The sequence below is a fragment of the Acinonyx jubatus genome, chromosome E3 (genome assembly GCF_027475565.1).
Source record: "Acinonyx jubatus isolate Ajub_Pintada_27869175 chromosome E3, VMU_Ajub_asm_v1.0, whole genome shotgun sequence".
Classification (NCBI taxonomy): domain Eukaryota; kingdom Metazoa; phylum Chordata; class Mammalia; order Carnivora; family Felidae; genus Acinonyx; species Acinonyx jubatus.
In genome coordinates, this window is record NC_069398.1 from 18,528,698 (window position 1) to 18,554,766 (window position 26,069).

General features: G+C 54.1%; 2 protein-coding genes across 11 annotated transcripts; one reads left to right on the forward strand and one right to left on the reverse strand.

Annotated features, from left to right (window-relative positions):
• Positions 1–1,002: 1,002 nt before the first annotated feature.
• Positions 1,003–19,588, forward strand: SEZ6L2 (seizure related 6 homolog like 2). 4 transcript variants are annotated; one of them, XM_027051673.2, is made up of 18 exons: positions 1,003–1,634; positions 2,557–2,688; positions 3,357–3,656; positions 4,023–4,162; positions 4,379–4,580; positions 8,936–9,121; positions 9,768–9,936; positions 10,567–10,730; positions 12,703–12,903; positions 13,396–13,534; positions 14,372–14,568; positions 14,709–14,903; positions 17,014–17,205; positions 17,289–17,480; positions 17,973–18,011; positions 18,190–18,307; positions 18,409–18,530; positions 19,006–19,588. In XM_027051673.2, exons 1-17 carry the CDS (start codon positions 1,556–1,558, stop codon positions 18,521–18,523), a joined length of 2,760 nt encoding a protein of 919 aa, XP_026907474.1. In that variant the 5' UTR covers positions 1,003–1,555; the 3' UTR covers positions 18,524–18,530; positions 19,006–19,588. The 4 variants fall into 4 exon arrangements, with proteins under 4 accessions (XP_026907474.1, XP_053069039.1, XP_026907473.1 ...); XM_027051672.2 differs by having other exon boundaries at positions 1,004–1,634; positions 18,434–18,530; XM_053213064.1 differs by lacking the exon at positions 17,973–18,011.
• Positions 19,589–21,274: 1,686 nt separating this feature from the next.
• LOC113596814 (putative protein T-ENOL) lies at positions 21,275–25,972 on the reverse strand. 7 transcript variants are annotated; one of them, XM_053213562.1, is made up of 6 exons: positions 25,774–25,967; positions 24,872–24,968; positions 24,429–24,576; positions 24,133–24,163; positions 23,886–23,943; positions 21,275–21,472 (listed from the first exon to the last, which is right to left on the reverse strand). In XM_053213562.1, the coding sequence occupies exons 2-6, from the start codon at positions 24,962–24,964 to the stop codon at positions 21,437–21,439; spliced, it is 366 nt and encodes a 121-aa protein (XP_053069537.1). In that variant the 5' UTR covers positions 24,965–24,968; positions 25,774–25,967; the 3' UTR covers positions 21,275–21,436. The 7 variants fall into 7 exon arrangements, 4 of the variants coding, with proteins under 4 accessions (XP_053069537.1, XP_053069536.1, XP_026907333.1 ...); XM_053213561.1 differs by lacking the exon at positions 25,774–25,967 and adding an exon at positions 25,218–25,446; XM_027051532.2 differs by lacking the exon at positions 25,774–25,967 and adding an exon at positions 25,263–25,443.
• Between the last annotated feature and the right edge of the window lie 97 nt (positions 25,973–26,069).

Here is a 26,069-nt window from a genome sequence, read left to right on the forward strand (position 1 = left end):
GACGTCACCCATCCCCACAGTCCTCTCAGCTTAGCTACCCCCGCCCCCACCCAGTGGCAGCCGCATCTCAGCCGGAATAGGGGGAGGGGGGGTCGTCTCCGGATTTGCCTCCCCGCCCCGACGGGGCGCCACGTGGGGCGCAGGGGGCACTGTGCCAACCTCCAGCCGCCCCGCAATGCGAAAAGGAGGGGCGGGGGCTGAGGAGGGGCGTGACAAGGCAAGGGGCGGGGCGGGCGCGCGGACTGACGGACAAGGCCGGCGCTCGCGGACTGAGGACAGGGACACTGCGGCCTGTCCATAGGTCTGCAGATCCCTTGACCAGTCGGCCTGTGACTCCCCTCCCCCTCCGCCTTCACTAGAGCCGGCCCCCGGCGGGAGACTGATTGATAGTGAGGGTGGCTTCAGCCAATCGCCGGCGGCGCGGGGGGCCGGGCCCGCTCCGGCTCGGCCGAGAAGAGCTGTCCGCTGGCTGGTGGTGCTGAAAAGGGTGCCCCAGAGGCGTGGTGACAGAGGCCAGGAGAAAAAAAATCAAAGTTGAAGCTGCCTGGCCGCTGGCCGGGGTCGTGAATGTAAGAGAAGGGGTTTCCCCTCCCCAGATCCCGGCCTGTCGCCCCTGCGACTTCTCGTAAACGTGTAAACTTGCCATTCTCCTGGAAGAGGGGAGCCCATTGCACATGAGCTGTAAAACAGAAAGGGAAGTCCTGTGGGGGGTGGGGTTCCTGGATGTGGGTAGGGGGCATACTGGGGAGCCGAGCAAGCGTGAACCCAGCTGTGCCGCCCCTCGGCACCCTGGGAAGAGGAGATTCAGATTCCAGATGTGCTGGAAAGGCTGGGGGAAGAGGTTGTAATTACAGCTAGGACCAGAGTTTCCTTTGCCTCCCCTAGGGGCCGCGGGAGTGAGGATTACGGTCTGGCTCATGTGGTCCCTCCTTCCTCCATCTGCACTTCCTCCTTCTCCCTCCCCCCCTCCCCGTCGCCCCCAAATAAATCCCGGCCCCTCCCTTCGCCCGTCCCCAGGATCTGACGTGGGTTCGACACCTTTCTCAGCTTCTCCCTCCCGCAGCTCCTGTGCCCGAGCTTCGGCTCTCCAGGTTCCGCAACCCCCTCCCCTCCCCGCCAAGCCCCGCTAGAGCACAGTAGGGACCCTCCTGATCCTCGACCCCACCCCAGACCCCCTGAAGCTGTCTTGCCTCTCCCCACTCCCCCAGCTTGGGATCCAGCCAGCTGGGGGGACCCAGGCGCCCGAGCGAGAGGGTAACCCAAGCGACCCGGCCCCTTCGGCCTTCTTGGTCCCACCCCCTGCAGCCGGAGCCGCGCCCCCTCTCCCACAGACCCGAGAGCAGAAGACAGAGGAGATTGGGCAAGGAGGGGTGGGATCCAGGCGACCTCCAGCCCAATTCTGCCCCTTCATCCCAAGGGGCAGAGAAATTGTCTTTCTTGCTCCATGCTAGCAGGGAAAAAAATAAATAAGTAAAGGGAAAGATAAAAGGAGACGGAGGAAAGGTGACAGATTATTTAGAAGAGACGCAGAGGAGAGAAATCGGTGTGAGTCGCCATGGGGACTCCCAGGGTCCAGCACCCGCCGCCTCCCCAGCTGCTGTTCCTAATTCTGCTGAGCTGTCCCTGGATTCAGGGTAAGGACATGGGAGCGTGGGGGTAGGCCCGGGGAAGGTCCTCAGCTGGGTCTTCTGCCATCCTTTCTCTGAACATCCTGGGCTTTCTGAGCTTCTGGGAGAGGGGAGGGGTACAGCTGATAGGGAAGGGGCAAGCCAGGGCTTTCTCGCTGGTGCCTGGAGCCCTAACCCCCAATACTGAAGAGGTGGGGGAATGAATGAGGGGAGCTTTTACCAGAGCCGGGGGGGTGTTAAATACAGGAAGAAGGGCTGGGGAAGTTGGGGGGATGTCTGCGGAGGCGGCATGAAGCATGCAGGGTACCTGGGTGGGACACGGAGGTGGTGGGAGAAGCGCCAGGCACTGCACACACAAACGCTCTTGGACGAATGGACAAAGACAGATGGACAGAGGCAGTGCTCAGAGACCAGGGGCCAAATCTTCAGTCCTTAATCTGACCCCTCGCCAGACTCCAGGGAAGCTGGCAGAGACTGCAGAGAGGGGGAGAGAGAGAGAGACAGAGAGAGAGAGAGACAGAGAGAGAGAGAGGACACCACACTGCAGAGACAGAAACCCAGAAAGAAAGCTGGGCACTGCGGAAGCAAGGGCTGGGAGGTACTGCCAGACCTCTGCAGAGCTCCAGGGTTGGGGGAAGAGCACCAGTGAGGGGAAAATGAAGGTAGCACTGTGGCCACGCTGCTGGCGCTGTCCAGGGTTCACTGAAGGCCCACTCAGCCTGGGGGGTGGGGGGAGAGGGGAAGGTGCAGGAGTGTGTGAGGCAGCTGGGAGCCCCTCCTCCAATCTTGGCTCTCAGCCCAGTCTGGGACCCTCTGAGCTCCTGCAGGCCCTGCTGACTGGGGAGAGGGGAAGAGCTCTGGAAAAGATCTTTCTAGAGAAGGAAAGAGTGTGGGGCAGTGGGAGGGCTCACACAACTTCATCTCCTAGGTCTGCCCCTGAAGGAAGAAGAGGTACTGCCAGAGCCCGGAAGTGAGGCCCCCACAGTAGCCTCCGAGGCTTTGGCTGAGCTGCTCCATGGGGCCCTGCTGAGGAGGGGTCCAGAGATGGGCTACCTGCCGGGTGAGGCCCCCAGAGTGGCACGAGTGGCATACAGAGAGGGAGGGAATAAACTCAGGGAGATGGGAACCCAAGCCAGTGACGTTCAGAGAGTGATGGTTAGAGCGTGTCAAAACTGGGCATAGACAGAGACCCAGGGAAATCGAGACAGAATGATCAAGAGACAGAGCCAGACAGAAAAACAGACCATCAGAGAGAAACACAGATGGAAACTCAGAGAACCAGATTCGGAGGAACAAGGGGGAGAGAGACGCAGAAAGAGAGAGAAATGCAGAGAGTAGCAGATTTAGACTCATAAAGTCAGAGAGCCACGGGAATACTAAACAGAGAAGAGTTCCAGAGAGAGCGAAAGAGAGAGAGAGGAGAGAGAAAGGGGTACACAGGAAGGGGAGCCGGATCTGAAGGGGGAGGCATGGAGAGGCTCAAGGAGACTGTCAGAGTGGAAGGACCTAGGCAGAGAGGTGGCGAGGGATGGGGGGTCAGGCTGTGGACGCCTTGGGAGGAGGCTCAAAGTTCGGGTGGGGAAGGGAGACGTGGAGGGGGGCCTGCACCTTGTGGGGGAGGTCTTTGGGGTTCAGTGGGGGAGCCCCCAGTTTCCCTCAGCCCTGCTCCCTACCCATGGCCCCCCAATTTGCTCCTTCTGTGCCCTGACTTCCGTTGCACTGTCCCAGGATCTGATCCAGACCCCACACTAGCCACCCCTCCAGCCGGCCAGACTCTTGCAGCGCCCTCCCTGCCACGGGCCACTGAGCCAGGGACAGGGCCTCTGACAACAGCCGTAACCCCTAAAGGGGGCAGGGGGGCAGGCCCCACCGCACCAGAGCTGCTGACCCCGCCCCCAGGAACTACGGCCCCGCCCCTTCCTGGCCCCGCCTCCCCAGGCCCACCCCTCGGGCCTGAGGGAGGAGAGGAGGAGACCACGACCACCATCATCACCACGACAACTGTTACCACCACGGTGACCAGCCCAGGTGAGGCGAGCGAAAGGGGATGAGGACAGTGTGCAGGAGTACGAATGTGGGAGAGGAGCGGGTGTGCAGGGGGAGAGGCTGCTGGGAACGTGTGGAAGAAGGGGTCTGGGCTTCCGCTCAATAGTAATAAAGGCTGGCATTCATATGCCCTTGCTATGTACCAGCACCTCTCTATGTGTTTTATCTCCATTACGGTTGGGGAAGGGAGTTGTGGGCACGGGGGAGGGGGAGGGGGGAGAGGGAGCACCGGATAAAAGTGGTGAGAGGGGTGCTGGGGCCAAGACAGGTGAGGACCCCCAGAGTTGCTTGGCTGGGGGGGCAAGAACACAGGGATTCTCCCAACTCCAGCCACTTGTATCTCTTCAGTTCTGTGTAATAACAACATCTCTGAGGGCGAAGGGCATGTGGAGTCTCCAGATTTGGGGAGTGCAGCCAGCCGCACCTTGGGGCTCTTGGACTGCACATACAGCATCCATGTCTACCCTGGCTACGGCATTGAGATCCAGGTAACTGGACTTTGAAGCCCCCAAGCCCTTTCCTCTAGGCCCAGGGGTGTGCACAAGTTTGGCCGGGGAACCAGAGAACCTGTTTCCTAACTGAAATGGGCCTGTTTTCCAAGGATCTCAAAGACTCTCCTAGAGTTCTATAATTTGACCGATGTCACAGTGATATTTGGCTGCCACACTGACTTGTCCCGGGGGGTCTGGGTCTGGCTTCTTTAGGTGCAGACGCTGAACCTGTCTCGGGAGGAGGAACTCCTGGTGCTGGCTGGTGGGGGGTCCCCAGGCCTGGCCCCCCGACTCCTGGCCAACTCCTCCATGCTGGGAGAAGGACAGGTCCTTAGGAGTCCAACCAACCGACTGCTCCTGCACTTCCAGAGTCCACGGGTCCCAAGGGGCGGTGGCTTCAGGATCCACTATCAGGGTGAGGAGTCTGGGGTGCTGGTGGAAGGGGAGGGGCCACACTGGGCACAAGGCACATCACCAGGAGCCTTTCCTCCTGGCTAGGACCCTGGGAGCAGAGCCCATAGAGGAGATCTACGTACACTTATTTCACACACTCACAGGCCTGTGTCTGGGTGTGCACACATCCAGGTGGCAGTTCACCCATTCACTCGACAAATGTTTATTGAGCACCCGTTTCATACCGGCCCTGTGTTATCCCTGGAGGGAGAAATGAACAAGCTAGATGGAAATCATCAAGGAACTCAGAATCTAGGTAAAGAGATGGGCAAGTAATCAGGATGATTATAATTCAGTGAGATTCGGACCTATATCCCTATGATGAAGGAAACACAGGCAGAGGGAACAAATTTCAAAGGGACTTAAATTTCTCCTAAGGGATACAGGGACACCTTCTTGGAGGAGGTAACTAAGCTGGGAACTAAAAGATGAGCTACTACGGGAAGGTGGGAGGGGGAGAAAGAGGCAAGTGTCCTGACGGATGAAAAAGCATGGCCTCCTTGAGGAGTTGAAGTGATTCAGCATGGAAGACAGAATTGTCTTAGCTGTGTGACCTGGGGCGAGTTACTTAACCTTTCTGTGCCTCACTTCTCACCTGAAAAGTGGGGATCATAATACTTAGCTCATGGCATTATTAGGAAGATCAAATTAACTAATACATGTCAGGTGCTTAAAATAGTGTCTTGTACACAGTGAGAGCTCAGCAATGTCAGTTGTTGCTACAGAAAAACCCAGAAAGTGGTGGGCGGGAAGCAGGCTCTAAGAGACCAGACTGGGAGGTAGGTTGGATTCAGATCATGAGGGTCCTTGTCAGCTTCAGTAAGGAGTACAGATGACTTTATCCTGCAAGGGGCACGGAGACGGGTTGAGAGGTTTTAAGCAAGACAGTGACAGCCTCAGATTTGTGGCCTAGAAAGATCCTGCTGGGTTTGGGGGGCGTAAGAGGCACAACTGCATTCATGAGCAACCACCCACGGACAGCCTACAGACAGGTGGACATTGGTGCTCACCCGTGTGTACGGGAACCTTCCCACAGTGCAAGGGTATGTTCTAGCATACACGTGTGTATGAGGCAACAGTCCCAGCCCACTGTCCCGTTCCAGACCCTGCTGCCATCTCCAAAGTCCCCGTGTTCCTTGGAAAACAGAGAGGGAACTGTGTTTGGGGCCAATGTCCCCATTTACATCACCTCATGGCCTTGCCTGCCTCTTGTGTGCTCTGCTGCCCCCCGTTTCCCTTGTGGGCTTTATCCAGCTCACACAGCGCCCGTACCCCTTCCTCACACACTTTCGAGTTTCTCCTGAGGCCTCTGCCCAGCCCCAGGGGCTCATGTGTGCAAGGTGGAGAGACCTATTTGCGGAGAACCCAGTGAGGTGGGGGCCATGTAACTGGTGGTCGGATCAGCAGGAAGCAAGGGCATGGCCCAGGGCCCGGGCCCAGGGCAGGACTTCCGATTTTACAAAATGGCTCCCCGCTGGCTCTCTTAAGCAGCCACTTCCCTAGGGCATTGAAAATAGGACTCTTTAGACTAAGTAGAACATTTGGGGAAGCAGGGCTATTGCATAAATTGGCCTTCATTACCTGCCTCGGTCTTCCCTGCTTTGCAGCTTCTCAGGGCACCTTTGGGACCGAAGCCCTGTTTAAGCGCTCCCCAGTCTGCACTAGCTGGGGCCTCTGGTCCAAAGTGGCCTCATTAGCTTCTCTGAAAGGCCAAAGGCTCCATCACTGCTCGCCCCAAGCCCAGCGAGCGTTCCCATTTACAAAACCCCTGCGCCAACTGTGGTTTCCTTTGCATCTCCCAGCACCCCTGAGAGTGACCCCCAGCTCTGAGAGGATGAAAGGTCAGATGGATGCTAAACCACCTGTAAGTTCATTGCAGAGTCAGCAGTCAGTCCCCAGCCCTGACTCTGAGGCATTCATTAATTGAGATGGAGTGGCAAGTGATTAAGCTTTTCTGAGTACTTTCTATGTGTCAGGTGCTTTGCGTGTTTCTTTCCTTTAACCTGAAGGCCAGTTGTCAATGATAGTGGTTATTACTGCCATTTACAGGTGACAGGCCCTAGAGGTGACATCACCTGCTCAAGGTCATACAGCTAATAAGTCTTGGAGCTGGACCCAGAACTCAGGTCTGCCGGTTCCAAATCCAGTGCTCTTGTGTATTGTTCCAAAAACCCTCTTCGCTGCCACATCAGTGAACCAGTTAGGCTAGGCTTTGGGGAGACAAAATAAATAAGACGTGGTTCTGTCTCATCATGGCAATAGACAGCAGTCAATGTGATGATAAGATTATGCAGGTGCATGTGAGGAGGCAAGAAAGAAACAAACTCAATTGGAAAGGGGAGGGGTGAGGAAGACTTCCTGGAAGAGGTGGTTCTTAAGTTACTCCTTGAGAAATGAAAAAGGGCGAGAAGAGGGCCTTGCAGGTGGGGGAAATGGTGTGAAAAGATACGGAAGTCACAAAATTACATTGTGTAGGATATACAGATTGTGGGTGCTAAGACCTGACGCTGGGAGTGTTGCGCTGGACACAGCTATGGAAGGCATTTGAATGTCAACCCAAAGCATTTGGACTTGATTCTGCTAACTGTGGAGAGTCATCAAGAGGCTAATATGTACTTAAACCACTGTATTCTAGAAGGTTTTTGTGTTTATCTTCATAGACTGTGAACTCCCGAAGGGCAAAGCCTGGGGGCCCTTTTTGCCTCTCTGTGCCCAGCACCCAGCCAAGAAAATGCTTATTGAATTTTGAAGTAGGGAGAGACCAGCTCTCTGACAGAATCACTTAGGGCTGGAGAGTTAGCAAAAACAAAGGCCCAGGCAAACTGGTACCTTCCAAGCATGGTTACCCAGAGCCTACCCCTGCTACAGAGACCCAGCTTTGGTGCACCTCCGCCTGGCAGCCCTTCTTGATGAACTGTGACTGGTCTGAAACAGACACACAGAACTGTGTCAGGACCAAATTTAGAGTCCATTGTTTACTACCAAGTCTCTTCCTTTCTTTTTCTTTTTCTTCCTTCCTTCCTTCCTTCCTTCCTTCCTTCCTTCCTTCTTTCCTTCTTTCCTCCTTCCTCCCTTCCTTCCTTTCCTTCCTATTTTCTTTCATTCTTTCGTTCTTTCTTTCTCTTATTTAGTTAGTCTCTACACCCAACATGGGGCTCAAACTAATGACCCTGAGATCAAGAGTCGCATGCTCGTCTGACTAAGCCAGCCAGGCATCCCCAAAGTCACTTTCTATTTATTTCTCTCATAGGATTCCACAAGGTTTTCAGGAGGCTTTCAAAAAAGAACACATCAAAATTAAATAAAATAAGAAGAAAATTGGTGCCAGGAAGTGCGTATTAAAGATGAAAAAATAGACGTGGATGGACAGGCCCTTGTTGCTAGGGACAAGCCTCGATCTGGTTCTGAGCGTCTTAGCAGCCAGCACAAAAAGAGAGATTGGCTAGTTCTCACTGCAAGAGAGGAGGAGAGAAACAAAGGAAAGCAAAGCCTTCTCTAGCACTTCACTTTCACTGGAGGATTCATTTAGGGGGCACTGAGTATGAAGGTCTTTAATGACAAGATGGTCAAAGTTCCTAAAGGAGTTTCATGTGGCTCCTCTGGATGAAAGCTGAGGGAATTCTACCACCACTCGCCTCCGTGGAAGAGAGTCTGTATGTGTAGAAGGGAGAAAGCGTAGGAGTGCCTGGGTGGCCCACTTGGTTAAGCCTCTGACTTTGGCTCAGGTCATGATCTCACGTGTCAGCACAGAGCCTGACGCCTGCTTCAGATTCTGTGTCCCCTTCTCTCTCTGCCCCTCCCCCACTCATGCTCTCTCTGTCTCAAAAATAAATAAAACATTTAAAAAAGTGCTTTTAAAGGAGGGAGAAAACATGGTGAGGCACTTAGTAACCAATTTCTACATCTGGAAAACGTATCACAGTCTTACTCTGGCTACCTCAAAAGTGCTGCATAAACTCACCTTAGCAGCTGAACAGGCTCTGGAAATACTATTTGTTATTATTAGAGCTGGATGGGTTCAGAGTGGTCAACTGATTTGCCCGAGGTCACACACCAAATATGTACCACAGTCAGAATATCTTTGAATCTCAGATACTTCATCTCTAAAATGGAAGCCAAAGTGGGTAGATTACAAAGATTAGGGGAGATAAGAGACATTGAAGTTATCTCTTCATTAGACCAAGTAGCCAGGTGAAAACTCCAGTAAGGAGCCAGTCTGTGCCTCCAGGGGGATGTGGAAAGGGGGAAGGAAGTGCTGGGTGATTGGTGAGAGTGGCCTGGAGAAAAGAGTCCTTCTCCCTGCTCTGCCTTATCCAGCCTATCTCCTGAGCTGTGGCTTCCCTCCCCGGCCGACCCATGGGGATGTGAGCGTGACAGACCTGCACCCTGGGGGTACTGCCACCTTCCACTGTGATTCGGGCTACCAGCTGCAGGGTGAGGAGACCCTTATCTGCCTCAATGGCACCCGGCCAGCCTGGAGTGGTGAACCCCCCAGCTGTATGGGTGAGTCTCCTGCATGCTAAGTGGGGCCTGTCCTGGGAGCCCCATTGGGAGGGTACTATCTTGGGCATCTCCATCTTTGGGGAACATCCATCGTGAAGTGGTTTCTGCCTAGAAGAGTCCGTATCCTGGTGTCTCCATCTGGAGCTCCTTACACTGTCCCTATCCTCTGAGAATCTCCATTCTTGGGGGTCTCTATCTGGGGATGTCCTGCCTAGAGGGTTTCCATTTGGGGAGTCACCATTCTGGCTGCCTCTTCTCTTAGGGACTCCTCATCCTCAAGGAAACCATTCTTGAGGTCCATATCTAGAGGGTCTCTATCCTGGAGAGTCTTCATCCTGGTGATCCCGTCTGGAAGATTTTCCATTTGAGGGCTTCAATTTGGGGGATCCCCCATAACTCCAGATGCCAGGGTATCCACATCTGGAGAGTGTTCATATTAGCAGGATTTCCATCCTAGGAGGTGTCCATTCTGGGGTTTCCTATTTTAGGGCTGGTTCCCTACCTGAGTGGTGGCCTGGAAATGTCCTGTCCTCTGCCGTGAGCCTGTAGGGCACCCTGAGGCCAGGTCCCAACCAAAGGTGTGGATGTAACAGCTCTGAAGACAGCAGGACAAGTCACCTTAACATATCCCCTCCCCCCCCCACAGCATCCTGTGGTGGCACCATCCACAATGCTACATTGGGCCGCATCGTGTCCCCTGAGCCTGGGGGAGCGGCAGGGCCCAACCTCACCTGCCGTTGGGTCATTGAAGCAGCTGAGGGACGCCGGCTTCACCTGCACTTCGAGAGGGTCTCACTGGATGAGGACAATGACCGGTGAGGATCTGCGCCTTGAGTCAGAGGTCCCCACCTCTGGGAAACAGGGAGGCTGCAGGGGGTGGTCAGACAGGTCTGGGGTGGATCCCGGTTAAAATTTGTGTCAAATACAGATTGGTCCTTCCCCTTCTTAGGCAGTATAGCTGTGTCAACTTAGATGAATCACTAAACTTCTCTGTGCCTCAGTTTCCTCTCCTGTAGAGTGGCAATAATAGGACCTCCTTTTGAAGGTTTCTGCGAGGATACATGTTAAGACACATGAAATACTTAGAAGGGTGCCTGGCCCACAGAGAGCACTGTAAATGTGCTTGGCATCCTCATCATCATTGGTACCCCCTCTATCTAACTGCTATCGCAGCTCTGCCATGAGTTGCTGTGTGATGTTGGGCAGGCTATTTACTCTTTCTGGGCCTCCGTGTCCTCATCTCTAAAGTAAGGAGTAATAAAGAGTACCCACTCAAGGGCTCTTGTGAAAATTAAATGAGACAAAATGTGTAAAGGCTTAGAGTACTTGGCATGTAGTCGACCTTTGAAAACAATAGCTTGAAAATGAGTGAGGAGAGCCTGGCAAGAGGTGGGGCAGCTTCTGAGGGGAAACTGAGCTCCTGACGACCCTTCTGTCCATCTCAGGCTAATGGTGCGCTCAGGGGGCAGTCCCCTCTCCCCAGTCATCTATGACTCAGACATGGATGATGTCCCAGAGCGGGGTCTCATCAGTGATGCCCAGTCCCTGTATGTGGAGCTGCTCTCAGAGACACCTGCCAATCCCCTGCTGCTAAGCCTCCGATTTGAAGGTAACCGCCCTCCTCTCGGGGCCCCAACTCCTGCACTCTCCCCTCTTCCTGATGGCCAGGTACAGTCACAAGCACAAACACTGTCCCTGTTCATTTCTGTGTTTGGATCCCTGGAACCTAACTTGCTTTCCCACCCCAAAACTCTAAAAATCCCCTCTGATGGACCCCTTCTAATTTCTGAAGTAGCTTTTTCTCTTTAAGTTTCATATATGGCTGGCTCTAGATACACAGCCAAGAGTCCAATTACCTTAATCTCTCAGTTCTTTGCTCTGCGTTGGCTTCATTGTCAGGCTCTCATATATGGTGGACCTAGCAGTTCTGACTGATAAACCACCAACTTAGTAAGTCAACCAGAAAGAGAAAGTATAGCACTTTCTCAGCAGAAATGCCAAGAAGGGCTCTCATTTCCCTGGCTTAGGTCATGTGCCTACACCGAGCCTCATTAAAGCTAGGGTCAGGTGGCGTTAGGATTGGCAGATCCACATCACATAACCATCCAGAGTTGGCCCCAACCGGACCTCATTGACCGGGGAGGCATGTATCCCAAAATGAAAAAAGGAGTGCTGTAAACAGAAGAAGGGGGACCGGATGCTGGACAGGTAGAAACAAGGAGGTCAGCCGACCATGGGAGAAGAGGTGTTTGAACACCTTTACAGGATAGAGAGAATGTTGAGAGTCTCATACTCTACCTACTGGCCAGGCTCTGGGATAGAGAGAATTTTAAAAGTGGGAGATTAGGGGCACCTGGGTGGCTCAGTCGGTTAAGGGCCTGACTTGGTTTCCACTCTGGTCATGATCTCATGGTTCGTGAGTTGGAGCATTGAATGGGGTTCTGTGCTGACAGTGTGGAACCTGCTTGGGATTCTCTCTCTCCCTTACTCTGCCTCTCCCCCACTCATTCTCTCTCAAAATAAATAAATAAACTTAAAAAAATAAATAAATAAAAGAGGGAGATTAGGGATGAGCATCTCAGGTGAAAGGAACAGTGTGAGCAATAGTAAAGAGTCATAGAAAGGCCTGGTATGTTTGGGAAACAGGAAATTTCAGTGTGACTGGAGCAGAGGATTTGTGCAAACAGTAGCAGGAGAGAGATAAAGAAAATGAAATGCTCAGAGATGGGAGGGGCTGGTCTCTGGTATGAATCAAGGGAGAAATGGAATTGGCACTGGGCCCTGATGGGTGCATAGGATTTGGACATGACACTTAACCTCATCGGGTTAAATAACAGTAAACTACAACAGTGGATCTAAAAAATAATTTGCATTTTGTCTTTGAAAATGTGAAAAGAGTTCCAGGTTTAAGGCCTGCCTCCCTAGTTGTGGGTCATTGCTGTTCCATGAGCTTCAGATTCCTCTTCACGTATAGTTTTGCAGCTAAGATATGATCACGTGGGCCAAAACTAAAATGCTCTCCAAATGTTTATTTTTGCTGACTTAGTCCAAAATCAAAATTGAGTAGCTTCTGCATTCACTGCACTTTTGGATTCTAGCCACAGCATGGATGATCAGGGGTAATCAGAATCTGTTATTTTTGAGGGGAGAACACACTTACATGAGCCAGTTCTCCAAAGGCACCCTTTCCTCTCCCTCCTCTGCAGTTTCTAAAACCAAGTGTCTCTAGCTGGGAATCAAGCCATGTGAGTCTGAGACCTGATTCTGCCACTGCCCTAGGGTATGACACTGGGCAAGTGACTTTTTGTCCTTGGACCTCAGTTTCCTCATCTGTAGAATGGGAGCTGCGATTTGACTAGCCTAGCAGTTTTCCTCCAGAGGCAGGAAGGTAACAGAAATGTGTAAATGAGAAGTGTTAGGGTTTGGAGGAGACTGGAGAGTGAAAGTTAAGCCCTAAGCATTGCATTGTAAACAGACCTCGGAATGGCCAAACGACACTTGAATTCAGCCTAAGTCCCCCCCAGTCTGAGACCCCTGAGACCTATCTTAATGCTTAATTTCTGTGACCGACTCCTCTCTAGCCTTTGAAGAAGATCGCTGTTTCGCCCCCTTCCTGGCACATGGCAATGTCACCACCACGGACCCTGAGTACCGCCCAGGGGCACTGGCCACCTTCTCGTGCCTCCCAGGATATGCCCTAGAGCCCCCGGGCCCCCCCAATGCCATCGAATGTGTGGATCCCACAGAGCCCCACTGGAACGACACAGAGCCAGCCTGCAAGGGTGAGCCCTCGACATCGCCAGGAGGTCCTTCAGTCTACAGACTCCCCCCGGGCTGGGAATCTTAGGAAGGCCATTCAGGGAGGAGACTTGCCTCTCCAAACCTAATAAACCCAGGCCTTGGGCAAATCCCTGTCCCTATCAGAAATAGTTTTCTTAACTAAATAACTGGTGTGTTTGTTACAAAACTTAGGGGTCACAACCCAAATGTCCTGAAGAGCTAGAAATAGAACTAAGTTATGGGTTGCGGGGGGGGGGGGTAATGCATAGGCTGGAGCATGGGCAGGGCTAATTGAGAGCAGGGCTGGGGATTGGGTACAACAGGACTGGGTACATCGAGAAACAGGTGTCTTAATAGATAACAGGAAACCTGTGAGGTGGTCTAGTGCGCGCAGTTGGGAGCGGTGAGGTCTGTGGTGAACTGGAGACCGCCCTCCCACCTGGGTTCTGAATCTGACGACCCCCCCCCCCCCCCCCCCGCCGCTTTCACCCTAGCCATGTGTGGAGGGGAGCTGTCAGAGGCAGCTGGTGTGGTCCTCTCTCCTGACTGGCCCCAGAGCTATAGCCCCGGCCAGGACTGCGTGTGGGGCCTACATGTCCAAGAAGAGAAGCGCATCTTGCTCCAAGTGGAGATGTACGTTTGGGTGCTGCAGGGGTGCGGCGGGCGTGGGTCGGTGAAGTGTGGTATGACAACAGCCTAGCCTGCATTCTGAGCCTGGCCGGCTTGCACTTCTACACGAGATTTGGTGAATATACGATCTGATGAAAGAGGCAACTAAGGGTTCAGGATGGGGGAGTGCGTTGTCGGGTAGACCTAGGTACAAATTATTAGCCAGGCGATTTTGGACAAGGAAATGGGCTACTGCAGTCTTCTGCGGCTTGGGGGGGGGGGGGGCGGGTAATAGTGAACAGGGGGCTCTGGCCTGGAGTCTCCCACTCTTTGGCTGTTTCTGCGGCCGCCCCTGGAGTAACTTCCAGGGGCCCAGGCCCAAGCCATTGTATCACCACCAGCACCCAAGGTGGGTGTGGGTGTGAGGAGAATCCAGTGAGCTGATTTGGTATGAGGTGGTCACGTGACGAACCAGAAGCGGGCCTGCAGATACTCAGGTGGGGCCTGGAGTTGGGCTGGTGGTAAATGAACATGGCCTGTGATTGGTCAGGGCGGGGCTTGTGCGAGACTGTGGCTCACCGCGTGATGGAGGAGGGACCAGAGAGTGCGAGGTCGCAAGGAGTTGGACTGGGAATGGGGAAGCAGGAACTGGGAAGAGCCACAGAACAGGTGGAACCTGGAGTGGTTAGCACAGAGAAGCCCAAAATTGGTCAAAAGGCGGGGCCGGGCCTGGGATGGAAGAATGTGGGCAGGGCTGGAGAGTAGGTAGGGTTACTAATGAACTGAGTTAGGGATTGGGCAGAACCGGATAGGAGGGGCCGATCATAACCCAGCCCCCTTATCTGGTCCCACTCCCCGCAGCCTGAATGTGCGCGAAGGGGACATGCTGACACTGTTCGACGGGGACGGTCCCAGCGCCCGAGTCCTGGCCCAGCTGCGGGGACCCCAACCGCGCCGCCGCCTCCTCTCCTCTGGGCCCGACCTCACGCTGCAGTTCCAGGCACCGCCAGGGCCCCCAAACCCGGGCCTGGGGCAGGGTTTCGTGTTGCACTTCAAAGGTACCGAGGTCTAAGCTCCTGAAATGGGCAGGGGTCCGGCAGGCCAGAGATCGCGGGAGGAGCTCGAGGTCCCCGAGGCTGGAAGGGCTCCCCGAGTCATTCGCAGGGTAGCATCCAAACTCTCTGTCTTTCCCCTGCAGAGGTCCCGAGGAACGACACGTGCCCCGAGCTGCCACCCCCGGAGTGGGGCTGGAGGACGGCCTCCCACGGGGACCTGATCCGGGGCACCGTGCTTACTTACCAGTGCGAGCCTGGCTACGAGCTCCTCGGCTCCGACATTCTCACCTGCCAGTGGGACCTGTCCTGGAGCGCAGCGCCGCCCGCCTGCCAAAAGAGTGAGCTCGGGCCCCGCCCACATCTCTCGTGGCCCCGCCCCTCCCCATCTGGGTTTCGCGGCTCAGCTTGGGCGCCGCCAGACCCCTCTGCGTCCCGCTTCGGTCCCTTTGTGTCCCCGCCCCTATCCCGGCCGCGTTTCATCCCTTCGTTCTGGATTCTGCCCAGATCTTGCTCAGGCCCCGTCCCCCTTTCCCTTTGGGGTCCATTCCTCCGATCCTCGGTGTCCCAAAACTGTCTCCTCTGGACCCACTCTCATCTCCGGGCGGCATCCCTCAAGTGCACTGTTCTGGGCTCTGACCCCGCGTGCCCTGGGTCCGGCCTCACCTTTTCGCGGCCCCGCCCCACAGCCTACTGGCCCCGCCTCTGCTGAGGCCGAGTTCCACCCCTCCCGGCCTTCCCGGTCAGTTCTCGGCTCCCGCTCGCTCTTTTCGTTCTAGACCCTGCTCCAGTCTCTCAGTCCCTAACCTTTGACCTTACGGGGAGTCACTGTACTAGGGCCGAGGCTGGTCAGAGAATTCGGTTTATTTTAATGCAGTCTTTGAAGCCCCATGCGGGGTTAGGGTTATGCAGAGGGTCTGGGGTCCCTCCCGACCCTGGCGGAGCTCACAGTCCAGGAGGGGGACAGACGCTTAAATAACTCAGAATATTGCACGGTGGTAACTGCGGGATGATTTGGGGCAAAGTGCTTAACATCTCTGAGCCTTGGCTGCCTCATCGGTGAAATAGGAAAAGGGGCTGTGAAGAGCAAATCAAGTTCACACAGCGCGCGTGTCAGCAGTAAGTAGTAGCTGCTATAAATATGAAGAAGGGAAGGGAAGGGGGGTCATTGTTCCAGTGATGGGACAGGAGATTTCGCAGAGGAGGTGACATTTAAAGGAGCTGGGAGTGTTTATCTCTTAGAATAGCAGAAAGGGGTGGTTGCTGTCATTTTCTTCAAATTTGGGGAAGCCGGCCACGAGGACATGGGATGGGAGGTCTTCTACCTGGTGCTTGGGGGCAACGGTGGGCCCGATGAGGTTAAGTTCAGGAAGGCAGATTTGGGTTGCGCACAAGGAAAACGTTCTGGATGACGCAGCTCCCCATCTCTGGAAGGATTCACAGGATGTCCAGTCTGAAACCCAGACAGGACAAGACAGGGACAGAGACAGGAAGGGACCGAAGCAGGACCCAGAGGGGATACGGGACAGGGGCTAGGGCCTGGCCAAGGCAGCACATTGAGCCTGAAGCTGAGCTGAGACTCAAGTCTCCGAATCTCAGCCCAGTGTTATGGGGCTGTGACCTGGCTGAGTGGCCATGGACCAGTTATTTGACCACCTTGAGCCCTGGGAGACACGTTGGCCTTTCGGGACCATCAGGGTATAGGATACCGTGGATGTAAAACATTTAACAGGGTGCCTTGTGCAGGTCTAAGTACAAGAAATGGCTATGATTGTTACTTCCTGCAAATAAGTAAGCACCTGCAGGGCGGGCTGTAGGAGCGCACAAGGGGCTGGGAAGGACAGTGATGAGCTGAGCAGGAGGGCTCTAAAGAGGACAGCTGCTGGACCTCCTGGGTGGCTCAGTCGGTTAAGCGTCTGACTTTGGCTCACATCATGATCTCACAGTTCGTGAGTTCGAGCCCCACACTGGGTTCTCTGCTGTCAGCACAGAGCCTGCTTTGGATCCTCTGTTCGTCTCTCTCTCTGCCTGCTCCTCCCCAGCTCATGCTCCCCCTCTCTTCCCCCTTCCCCTGCCCCCCTGTCTCTCTCTCTCCCTCTCTCTCTCAAAAATAAAATTAAAGAGAGCAGCTGCTGTCCTGCCCAAGATGCACCATGCAGGGCTGGCAGTGCTGGAGTGTAGCTGGTCTGCTCTGGTACAGGGGCCACGATATTTCAAATTTCACCCTAGGGTGAGGGCCTGGGTTGCCTCCACCACTCTTTTCTGGAAGAAGCCTGAAACCTAAAATGCATGGGGGTTTAGGGCTTTCCAACTTCTGATCTCTTCATTCAGAGGAAATAGGGGGAGAGGGGGGGCTTGCCTAGAGGGAAGACGGCCCACGGCTCAGCCCTAAGCTTTCTGGGAGATCCTTTAAGGGCCGAGTTCCCCCTGACCTTGCCCTCCTGCCAACAGTCATGACTTGTGCCGACCCTGGTGAGATCACCAATGGGCACCGTACCACCTCGGACGCTGGCTTCCCTGTTGGCTCCCACGTCCAGTACCGCTGTCTGCCCGGGTACAGCCTGGAGGGGGCGGCCGTACTCACCTGCTACAGCCGGGACACAGGCACACCCAAGTGGAGCGACCGGGTCCCCAAGTGTGCCTGTGAGTCTGGGGACACCCTGGGAAGGGTGGCTGGGTGGCCTGCTCAGCAGCGAGCCGGCCTGTGACTGACATGTGCCCTGCAGTGAAGTATGAGCCGTGCCTGAACCCAGGGGTGCCAGAGAATGGCTATCAGACGTTGTATAAACATCACTACCAGGCGGGCGAGTCTCTGCGCTTCTTCTGCTATGAGGGCTTTGAGCTCATCGGCGAGGTCACCATCACCTGTGTGCCCGGCCACCCCTCCCAGTGGACCAGCCAGCCCCCACTCTGCAAAGGTGCCTGGGCAGACAGGGCCGGAGGGGGCGCAGCAGCGTCTGGGGAGTGACAGGGCTGGGAAAGTCAGGAAGCGAATTTGAGACCAGCGGTTAACCCTGCCGAGCTCCCCCTTCACCTACGGAGGGCTCTGATCCTCACGGGTATTACAGAATTGTCCTGAAGGATGATGGAGCAGACAGAGGGGCCTTTGGCTTGGAAGTCCCGTGCCCTCTGGAGCAGTCTCCACTTCCCTACTTTTGACAAATTCCACAGACCTGATTCATTTAGACTGCCCAAGAAGGCTGAACTTTTAGGGGTCTGGAGAAGGAGGAAGAAGGCCCTGCCCTGACTACTCCTGCCACGCCCCCGCCAAGGGAAGGATAAAGTTTAGGGTGAGCAGAGGGCAGAGAGACCCAGGCTGTCCAGCCCAGCCCCCCTGGGCTCCCGGCCTCTACCCAGCCTCCTCCCCTCCCTGGCTCAGACCCCATCCCCTCCCCCTCCTCTCCCTGCAGTGGCCTATGAGGAGCTCCTGGACAACCGAAAACTGGAAGGTCAGTGAGGGCACAGGTGGAGAACCAGGCCTGGCCGAGTCGGGGGGGCAAGGCAGAGGCCGGGGGCAGGAGGCCAGGCCCCGGAGGGGTGAGGCCCAGGGTTCGAGGCCCAGGGCAGGAGGCTGGGAGAGCCCAGGGCTGGGCCCAGCCCCAGCTCACTGGCCTCTCCTCTCCCCAGTGACCCAGACCACAGATCCGTCGCGTCAGCTGGAGGGCGGGAACCTGGCTTTGGCCATCCTGCTGCCCCTAGGTTTGGTCATTGTCCTCGGCAGCGGCGTCTACATATACTACACCAAGTAAGTACCCTACTCGGGAAGCTTCGAGCCAGGGCAGACGTCCTGCCTGCCTGGCACAGACGCCTGGGTGAGGGGGGGTTGGGGGCTCACCTCTCGATAAGCCCCTCTATCTCCTCCCTTTCCCAGGCTACAGGGAAAATCCCTCTTCGGCTTCTCGGGCTCCCATTCCTACAGCCCCATCACTGTGGAGTCAGACTTCAGCAATCCACTGTATGAAGCTGGGGTGAGCCCTTCCCCTGCCCCCGGAGCGCCACACCTCTCAGCTCCCCCAGGACTCTATAACCTTCTCTCAAAGTCTCTGTAATACCTGTCTGGGGAATTTCAACCTCAGCTGCCTACCAAGGCCACGCCAATGAACAAAGCAAGTCAGGTGTGAACAATAGAGGGTGGTGAGGACTGTGGCTAAATGGAGACCTTGCACCCCATCGGGTCCGTAGTGGAGACTTGGGCGCAGTTGCCAGATCTTCCAGTTGTTCGAGACAATCCAGAAACTCTGATTTTGTATGTGATTTTAAGATACTATAAGATAAACCGACATCCCCTGGCTGTTCCCACCCCCTGGCTCCCAAACCTCGCGATCGATGTTATTTGTAAAAAGCCCACGGTCTCTCCCCTTCCTTGTGGGTGCCTCCTCTCACTTTGTTCCCTCCTCCATCCCCCTCCCACTCCAGCAACTGATCCCACCTCTCTGTCTCCAGGATACACGGGAGTATGAAGTTTCCATCTGAACCCCAAGACTAAGGCCGCAGGACCCAGGACGCCCCTCCCCTCCCCCTCCTGGGCAGGGAGGAGTACAGGACCTTGCCTCTGGCTCCCTTTCTCCCTGATGTGTAAATAGTCTCCTGGTCCCACGAGGGGGCTTTGATGGCCCTTGGGGACCCTACAGTAAATAAACCAGCATCCTGCCGCCCAAGCCTCCTCTTCTCAGTTGCCAAACAAGGGGCCTGCCCCTCCCCTCTGGCCCTACTGGCTTTTGGACCCTGGGAGGGGAATTCGGCCCCCCGCAACTCCTGGGACCCCTCCAGCCCAGGGCAACCCCCCCCCCCCCGCCCCCTGCCAAAGGACTGCCTGAGAGCTCTGCATTCCCTTGGCCATGAAGCCTCTTCCCAGATGCTCTGGCCCCAGGCCTAACCCCTGGGCTCTGGAGAGTCACAGGAAGAGAGATGTAGGGGGAAAACAGGGACAAGGCCCCTACCCACTTCATGCCGTCTCCCAGCCCACAATCTCCCCGCCTTTGCTTATGGATTTTTGTTTTTGAGCAATAAACAGAAAACCACCATTTGTAACTGGGCTGGTGGGGCGTGGGAAGGTGGGTCACAGAGTGCTGGACACAGTGACGGTGGCCCATCTGGAGAGAGGCCTGGAGAAAGGGGAACAATTTGGAAAAAAGATGGCGTTCCAAGACTGGGCACAGGGCAATGTCAAGGGGGGTTGGCTAGGGGTTAAAAAGCCTGGCTTTCGTCTCACCCTCTGTGGAAGCTGAGCCCCCTCTGGGCCTCAGCTGTCTCTCCGCCAGGGCTTGGTGCTTCTAGGCTCGTATAGAAGCACCTAGTCAGGAGATGGCGGACAGTAGGCAGGAGGCAAACAGCTTTCCATTTGTTTCATAACCAGTGTACCTAAAATGCAAGCTCCTTTTGAGAGCTTTTGTATCCATCCAAGTATACCATTCTTTTGTCCCCTAATCTGCTGTTACACGTCTACTAAGGAAGGGTCAGATTTGTAGCATTTCACAAAGAATGAGCTTGTTTTTTACCCTGTGGGCTTCCTTTTCCGGCATATCCACTTTTGAACATTATAAGGAATTTGTAGCCCATTTGTCTAAAGAGTCTCCGAATTAATTGAATTTCACTTAATTCAGATTTTTATATTTAAATATAATTAAACACTCTTAGGACACTCGAAAGGACACTGAAATACTCAAAAGGAGGTTGAATTTAGGAGAACATGATGCAGCTGATCTTACTAATAATAACAGCCTGCATTTCTGGGCGTTTATTCTGTGCCAGGCATTGTGCTAATCACTTTCTATGCATTATGTTTTTAACCCCTATGAGGACCCTGTGAGACAGGGACAATTATTCCCATTTTTCTCACAAGAAAACTGAGGCTCAGAGATGTGAATGGACTTCCTCACGAGGCTCCAATAAGTGGCCAGACCAGATTTATTTTTTTTAAGTATTTATTTATTTATTTATTTATTTATTTATGTTTTTATTTAGAGATACAGAGACAGCACGAGTGGGAGAGGGGCAGAGAGAGAGAGAGAGAGAGAGAGAGAGAGAGAGAGAATCTCAAGCAGACTCCACGCTGGCAGTGCAGAGCCTGACATAGGGCTCGATCTCATGAAACTGTGAGACCATGACCTGAGCTGAAATCAAGAGTCAGATGCTTAACCAACTGAGCCACCCAGGTGCACCCCAACCCCCCCCCCCCACTCAGATTTAAATGCAAACTCTACAAAGCTGGCTATAATGAGTGTGACCTGTTCCCCTAGGCATGAGGCCCCAGAGCTTGGAGGGGAGGCCTCAGCACTGCCATTAGTGGCAGAGAAGCTCCTCAGATGCCAGAAGCAAGGGTGTATCTTCTCAGATGCCAGAGGCCTAGACCTTAAGCTGTTGGAGTTTGGCTAGGAGGCTGGGTTTGGATCCATGAACTCATCTCTGCCAACAGGTTGACTGATAACAGTTTGTTGACTGCCTATATTAAAGCCATTCCAATAATATGGAATATTCCTGTCCACCAATATGCCCACACATCTGGCAAAACAAAAAAAGGAGCAGGAGGAGGGGGGAGGAGACGAAGGAAGGAAGGAAGGAAGGAAGGGAGGGAGGGAGGGAGGGAGGGAGGGAGGGAGGGAGGGAGGAAGGAAGGAAGGAAGGAAGGAAGGAAGGAAGGAAGGAAGGAAGGAAGGAGATAGGGCCACCCTCTCATATCCCCACCCCAGAGAAGTCACTCCAGAGCATGACCTGGGTTGGGAGGAGGGAAGGACCTCTGTCTTTTTATTAAAGCCTTTGATTTCTGGTGATGTTCTTGCCAGTTGAGAGGGAGAGGTGTGTGATGGTTCTTGAACACCTAGGAAGCTTCCAGGGGTATGTTGCTCATGACCAGAAGTCCCAGCAAAGTGAAGTGTTAATGACTCGTGAAAGAGGAGCTCTGATGCACGTTCTAGAAGGACAGAACAGGGGAAGACTTGAGAGGCCAAGAGCAGCACCAAAGGGGGTTGGGGTCATCCTCCAGATGTTAAGCTGCTAGGCAGAGCTCTCTAGAAAAGCAAAAGAGCCTTCTGATTCTTTGGACCCAAGGCTCATGTCTTCTTATCCTTCTATCCTTCACCTATCCATCTAACCCATATACCCCACTCACCTATTTATGCATCCACTATTCCCTATTTACCCACTCATCCATCCATCCATCCATCCATCCATCCACCATCCATCCATCCATCCACGTATTTATCCACATATCAACCCACCATTCTTCATCAATCTTTCTGCTCATCTGTCTGCCCATCCACCTATCCCTCATTCATCCATCCACTCACTCACCTCTCTTCCACCTAATCACTCCGCCCCCATTTAAACTTCTCAAAAGCAGGGACTCTATCTTGCTCACTTCTAGCCTCCAGCCCCTACAGCACTGCTGGCACATAGAAAGTGTCCAATGAACATTCAGTGAATTTACCTAACCATTTATCCATTCATCCATTTGCCTACCCTCTCCATCCACTCACCCATCCCCCCACTCAACATTTCGATCACCTACAATGACCTATATTTCAAGGGGCAATTCAAAGGTCTGTAGGCTTCCACGTTCTTTCTTGAGGAAGGAAAAAATCCGTTGGGACAATGGGGTGCTGCCCGGGGGGATGAGAGGGTATTGGCTCAGGATGAAATTCTCAATCAAGTGCCATTTGGGAAGAAGCGGGAAACCACTGTACGGGCAGGTAGGGCCCTTACAGAGCATCTTGTCCAAGGCTCCCATTTGACACATGGGGAGGAAGAAAGCAACTTGCTTCCTATCTAAGCTAACTATCAGGTTGACACCAGATTAACCCAGGGTTTTTCTGCTACTTCAAGCTGCTTCTAACACCAAAGCCCAATTGGGAGACCTCAAGTGTCCCAAAGGCACTAGGAAGCCAGCTCCCTGAGGATAAGAACAGTGGATTGTTCTCAGCTCTCTTGTGCTTCTGGTCTTGGTCATGAACATTTGAAGCAGCAGCCCTGGAGAAATGACTATCCCTCAGACCTGGTGGACCGGGCACAAACAAGACACTCAATAAACATTTGCTGTCAGTTCCTTTTCATGACCCCCGTCTCCTCCTCCACCAACTCCTTACACGGAGACACTCTTCAGGGCTCTGCCCTCAGGGTCCTCTTTTTTCTTACTCTGCATAACCCCCACCTCTGGGGGCAACCACACATCCTTCAACTGCCAACTCCCTCCGAAATCCAATTTCTGTCGCCAGCCCAGATGTCTCCAGTGAGTTTTGAAGCCGTATTTCCAACTATCTACACTACGTTTCCACACGGAGTGGGATCTGTTCAAAGGCGGGAGCATGGCTGCCATACTCCAAGAATGGTGAGAAGGCTGGCATGACTGGAACAGGGGCAAACAAGGGGAAGGAGAGAGATCATGTAGGGCCTTATAAGCTATGATGGGCTATGGCTTTTACTCCGAAATGGGGAACTAGTGTGGAGTTCGGAGCAGAAGCATGAGGTCATCAGACTTGTTACCTAAGTCAGAAACCTGGGGGAAGGGAGGGGTCATCTGATTTCCTCTTTTATTTGTTCCCCTACCATTTCTAATCAATTACCAAACTCAGTCTTCCTGGTCTTTATTTCTCATATCTGCTCCTCTTCTCATCTATACTATCGCTGTGACAATTCGAGACCTAATCATCACCGACTCAGTCTCTTGGCACAATTCCTAACTGGCCTCCACCTCCGGTCTTCCCTTTCCAGGTCATTCTCCCCACTGACCACCAGAGTGACTGATCTAAAATTGCAGCCTCTCTTGCTCAAATCTCTTCAGTGACTTCTGATCTTAATAAGCACACATAAGGTCTCTGAGTAGTCCCTGGCTACCCTGCCTGAGTCCTCTCACAGTTAAACTGCCTCTGGTCCCACCCTCTCCCCTGCCCTAAGCATCCATACACTCCCATGCACTCTAGTGAGACTCACCTTTGTGTCTTCGCTCGTGCAAGCCCTACCACTTGGAATACACTGACCAATCCATTTTTTTTTTCCTAGAAGATTCTTTCTTTCGGTGTCACCCCCTCCAGGAAGTCCCATGATTCCTTTCCTTGCTGTTCCAACTGCAGCTGGGATAAGGGCTCTTCTCACTGTTTCCACTTCTATTACACTTCTATTACTTCTATTACAGGGCTCTTATACATATTATGCTGTAACTGACCATCTACTTGACCGGTCCCACATGACACCGTGAACTCTTCAGGGGCAGAGACCGTATCGTTCGTTTCTGGGTCCCAAACTCCTGAAACGGGGACTCGCATAGCCTGTGAACTCCACACGTTCGGTTAATACTGAATGGCATTGTCATTCATGGACTCGGTACAAACCTTGTCACGAGGGGATGGCAGGAGGTGGGTCTTGGTGCGGGTACGGTTTCTGTCAGAACTAGAGATGGCGGACGGAAAGGGGAGGGCTGAGAAGTCTGAATTTGAGGATCAGACCAGAAGAGAATCGGACTTCCCGGTTTAAAAATCCCCCTGCCCGCTAGGATGTTGTCAAACCCTCCCTCTCTCCCCTCCAGGCTCCTTATCCTTTTCCCAGGACAAAGGGCATCTCCATTGAAGATTTACTCACCGGGTGTCGGTGCCTCGGGTCTTGAAGAACACTAGAAGTAGAAGCCCCAGTCAGAGAATTTCCTACCCCTGTAGCCAGAAAGAGATGTGGCTAGAGAGGAAGGGGCTGAGGTGATTCCTGGCCAGCAGTGGGGAGTGGGTACCGGGTGAGTTGTGCGGGGAAGCACTAAGCAGTCCCAGGGAGGGCTGTGAGACGTGAGATTGCTGGAGAGCTCAGCTGTGGTTGGAAGGGGTCAGGGATTGGAACTAGGGGTATGGTGGGGTCTCTGGACACAGTGGTCCTGGAGGTGGGGTCACCGTGTTTGGATATCTGAGTCCCTCGGTCTTGTGTCTGTTTTTCCTTGGTGGGCACAGGGTTCGTGCCGTAGCCAGCGGTAAACAAGGCCTCATCAGTAAGTTCTGTGCTGATCTGGGTCAGGAATTCCTCAGAACGGGATAATGAAACCTGCAAAAGGGGAAATCAGAGAGACTCAGCCTAGGAGTCCCCACATGGGAGTCCTGGGTCTGGGGGCTCCCAGGCTGGGGCTCTGGGTCTAAGGAGTCTGGTACTGGAGGGCTGAGTCTTGAGATTTGACAAAGGTGGCCCTGGAAGTAGGGGGGCGTTGTGGTTTTTTTTGGGGGGGGAGTTTCTTTGAGGACCTGAGGGCCTAGTGCTGGGGGCTATGGGCTCAGGGTTGAAGCTAGCCTCTCGAGGCTGGAGACTCTAACCCCTGGCCTAGGAGCTCTCCACTCCATCTCACCCCCATGCTCACTGGACCTCCACCCAAGGAGGTTGCAGCTTGGGATATCCTGCTGCCCTCTTCCTCCTCACTCCTGGTAGGTGTGGACGCCATCCTCCTGGGAACAGGTGGAGCCTGTGTTAGGCTGAGAAACCAGCCCACTTCCCCCAGACCCATCCCATCACCATTCCTCGGGGCCAGATTTAAATAAGGCCTTTAGGTGAACCATCCTGCTGTCTCAGTTCTCTCCCTGGGTGGGGGAAATCCTTGCCTTAAATCTTCCTGGGGGGAGGGAGTGGAATAGGGATGCTCACAACAATCCTCTCCCCACCCCCACTTCTCCCAGGGACACTCTCCTTCCTCCCACCTAAGGCCCTTCCCAAATCAAGGCAGCTGGCTTGCCGGCCCAGACCTGGCAGGAGTTGAAGTCTCGGGAAGAGGTAAACGGAGAGGGCTAAGGAGCGCCTATTTAGGTCTCAGGGGACGGGGAGTAGGCGCTGGGGAGGAAGGTTGGAAAGAGGGGGGGACCGGGGTGGTGCGGCTACCGTCGCTATAAAACCCTTGGTGTCTGCGGACGTTCTGCAGCCCGGTTGCCAGGATATTAGGGATTCTAGAACCAAAGGCGGGGGCCGGGGAGGGGGAGCATTTTCCCAGCATGTCGCGTTCGCTCCTCTGGTCTCCACTCCACCTCCTTCTGGGTCCCTCCTTGGGGATGCTGGGCCCAGCACCAGAAGTCTGAAAAACTTTGGAAGATCACAGGTGGTGCCTGGGACCCAGTCCTCCTACCACTAGGGGCACGCAAGAAACAACCCTGCCCTCGGCCGCCTTCCAACCTCTCTAGCCATACTCTCGCTCCCTGGAGCCTGCGAGAGCAAGGGCGAGACAGGGGCGGGGAAGAAACCATGTGGGCTGTACTAAATAACCTTGTATCTCAGGGACGCGTAGGTCTAGGAGGGCGGAATATTTTCTCCGTGTCTTCGTCTCCAGGAAGCTATACCCTCCGGAGAGAGAAGAGTAGAAGCAGTTCCTCTGGGCCTCCTTTTCTTTTGACCTCTCCTTCTCGGTTCCCTCCTCGGCGTCCATGGGTTCCTTGCCCCCCTCCTCCCTCTGCGTTTTGGTACGCGCCGATAGAAAGGGGCGGAGGGAGGAAAAGGAAGAGGAAGCGGGCAGGTCTTAAAGGGGCCGCAGCCATTTTTAAGCCTTTTTTTTTTTTTTTTTT

Excerpts from the sequence above, each read along its gene's own strand:
- SEZ6L2 (XM_027051672.2), top strand. The coding sequence starts at position 1,556 with ATGGGGACTCCCAGGGTCCAGCACCCGCCGCCTCCCCAGCTGCTGTTC. Across the intron at positions 10,731-12,702 it reads GCTAAGCCTCCGATTTGAAG|CCTTTGAAGAAGATCGCTGT; the intron begins GTAACCGCCCTC and ends ACTCCTCTCTAG. Across the intron at positions 12,904-13,395 it reads CACAGAGCCAGCCTGCAAGG|CCATGTGTGGAGGGGAGCTG; the intron begins GTGAGCCCTCGA and ends CTTTCACCCTAG.
- LOC113596814 (XM_053213562.1), bottom strand. The coding sequence starts at position 24,964 with ATGGCGTCCACACCTACCAGGAGTGAGGAGGAAGAGGGCAGCAGGATA. Across the intron at positions 24,577-24,871 it reads GAGGTCCAGTGAGCATGGGG|GTTTCATTATCCCGTTCTGA; the intron begins GTGAGATGGAGT and ends CCCCTTTTGCAG. Across the intron at positions 24,164-24,428 it reads GACTCAGATATCCAAACACG|TGTTCTTCAAGACCCGAGGC; the intron begins GTGACCCCACCT and ends TTCTACTTCTAG.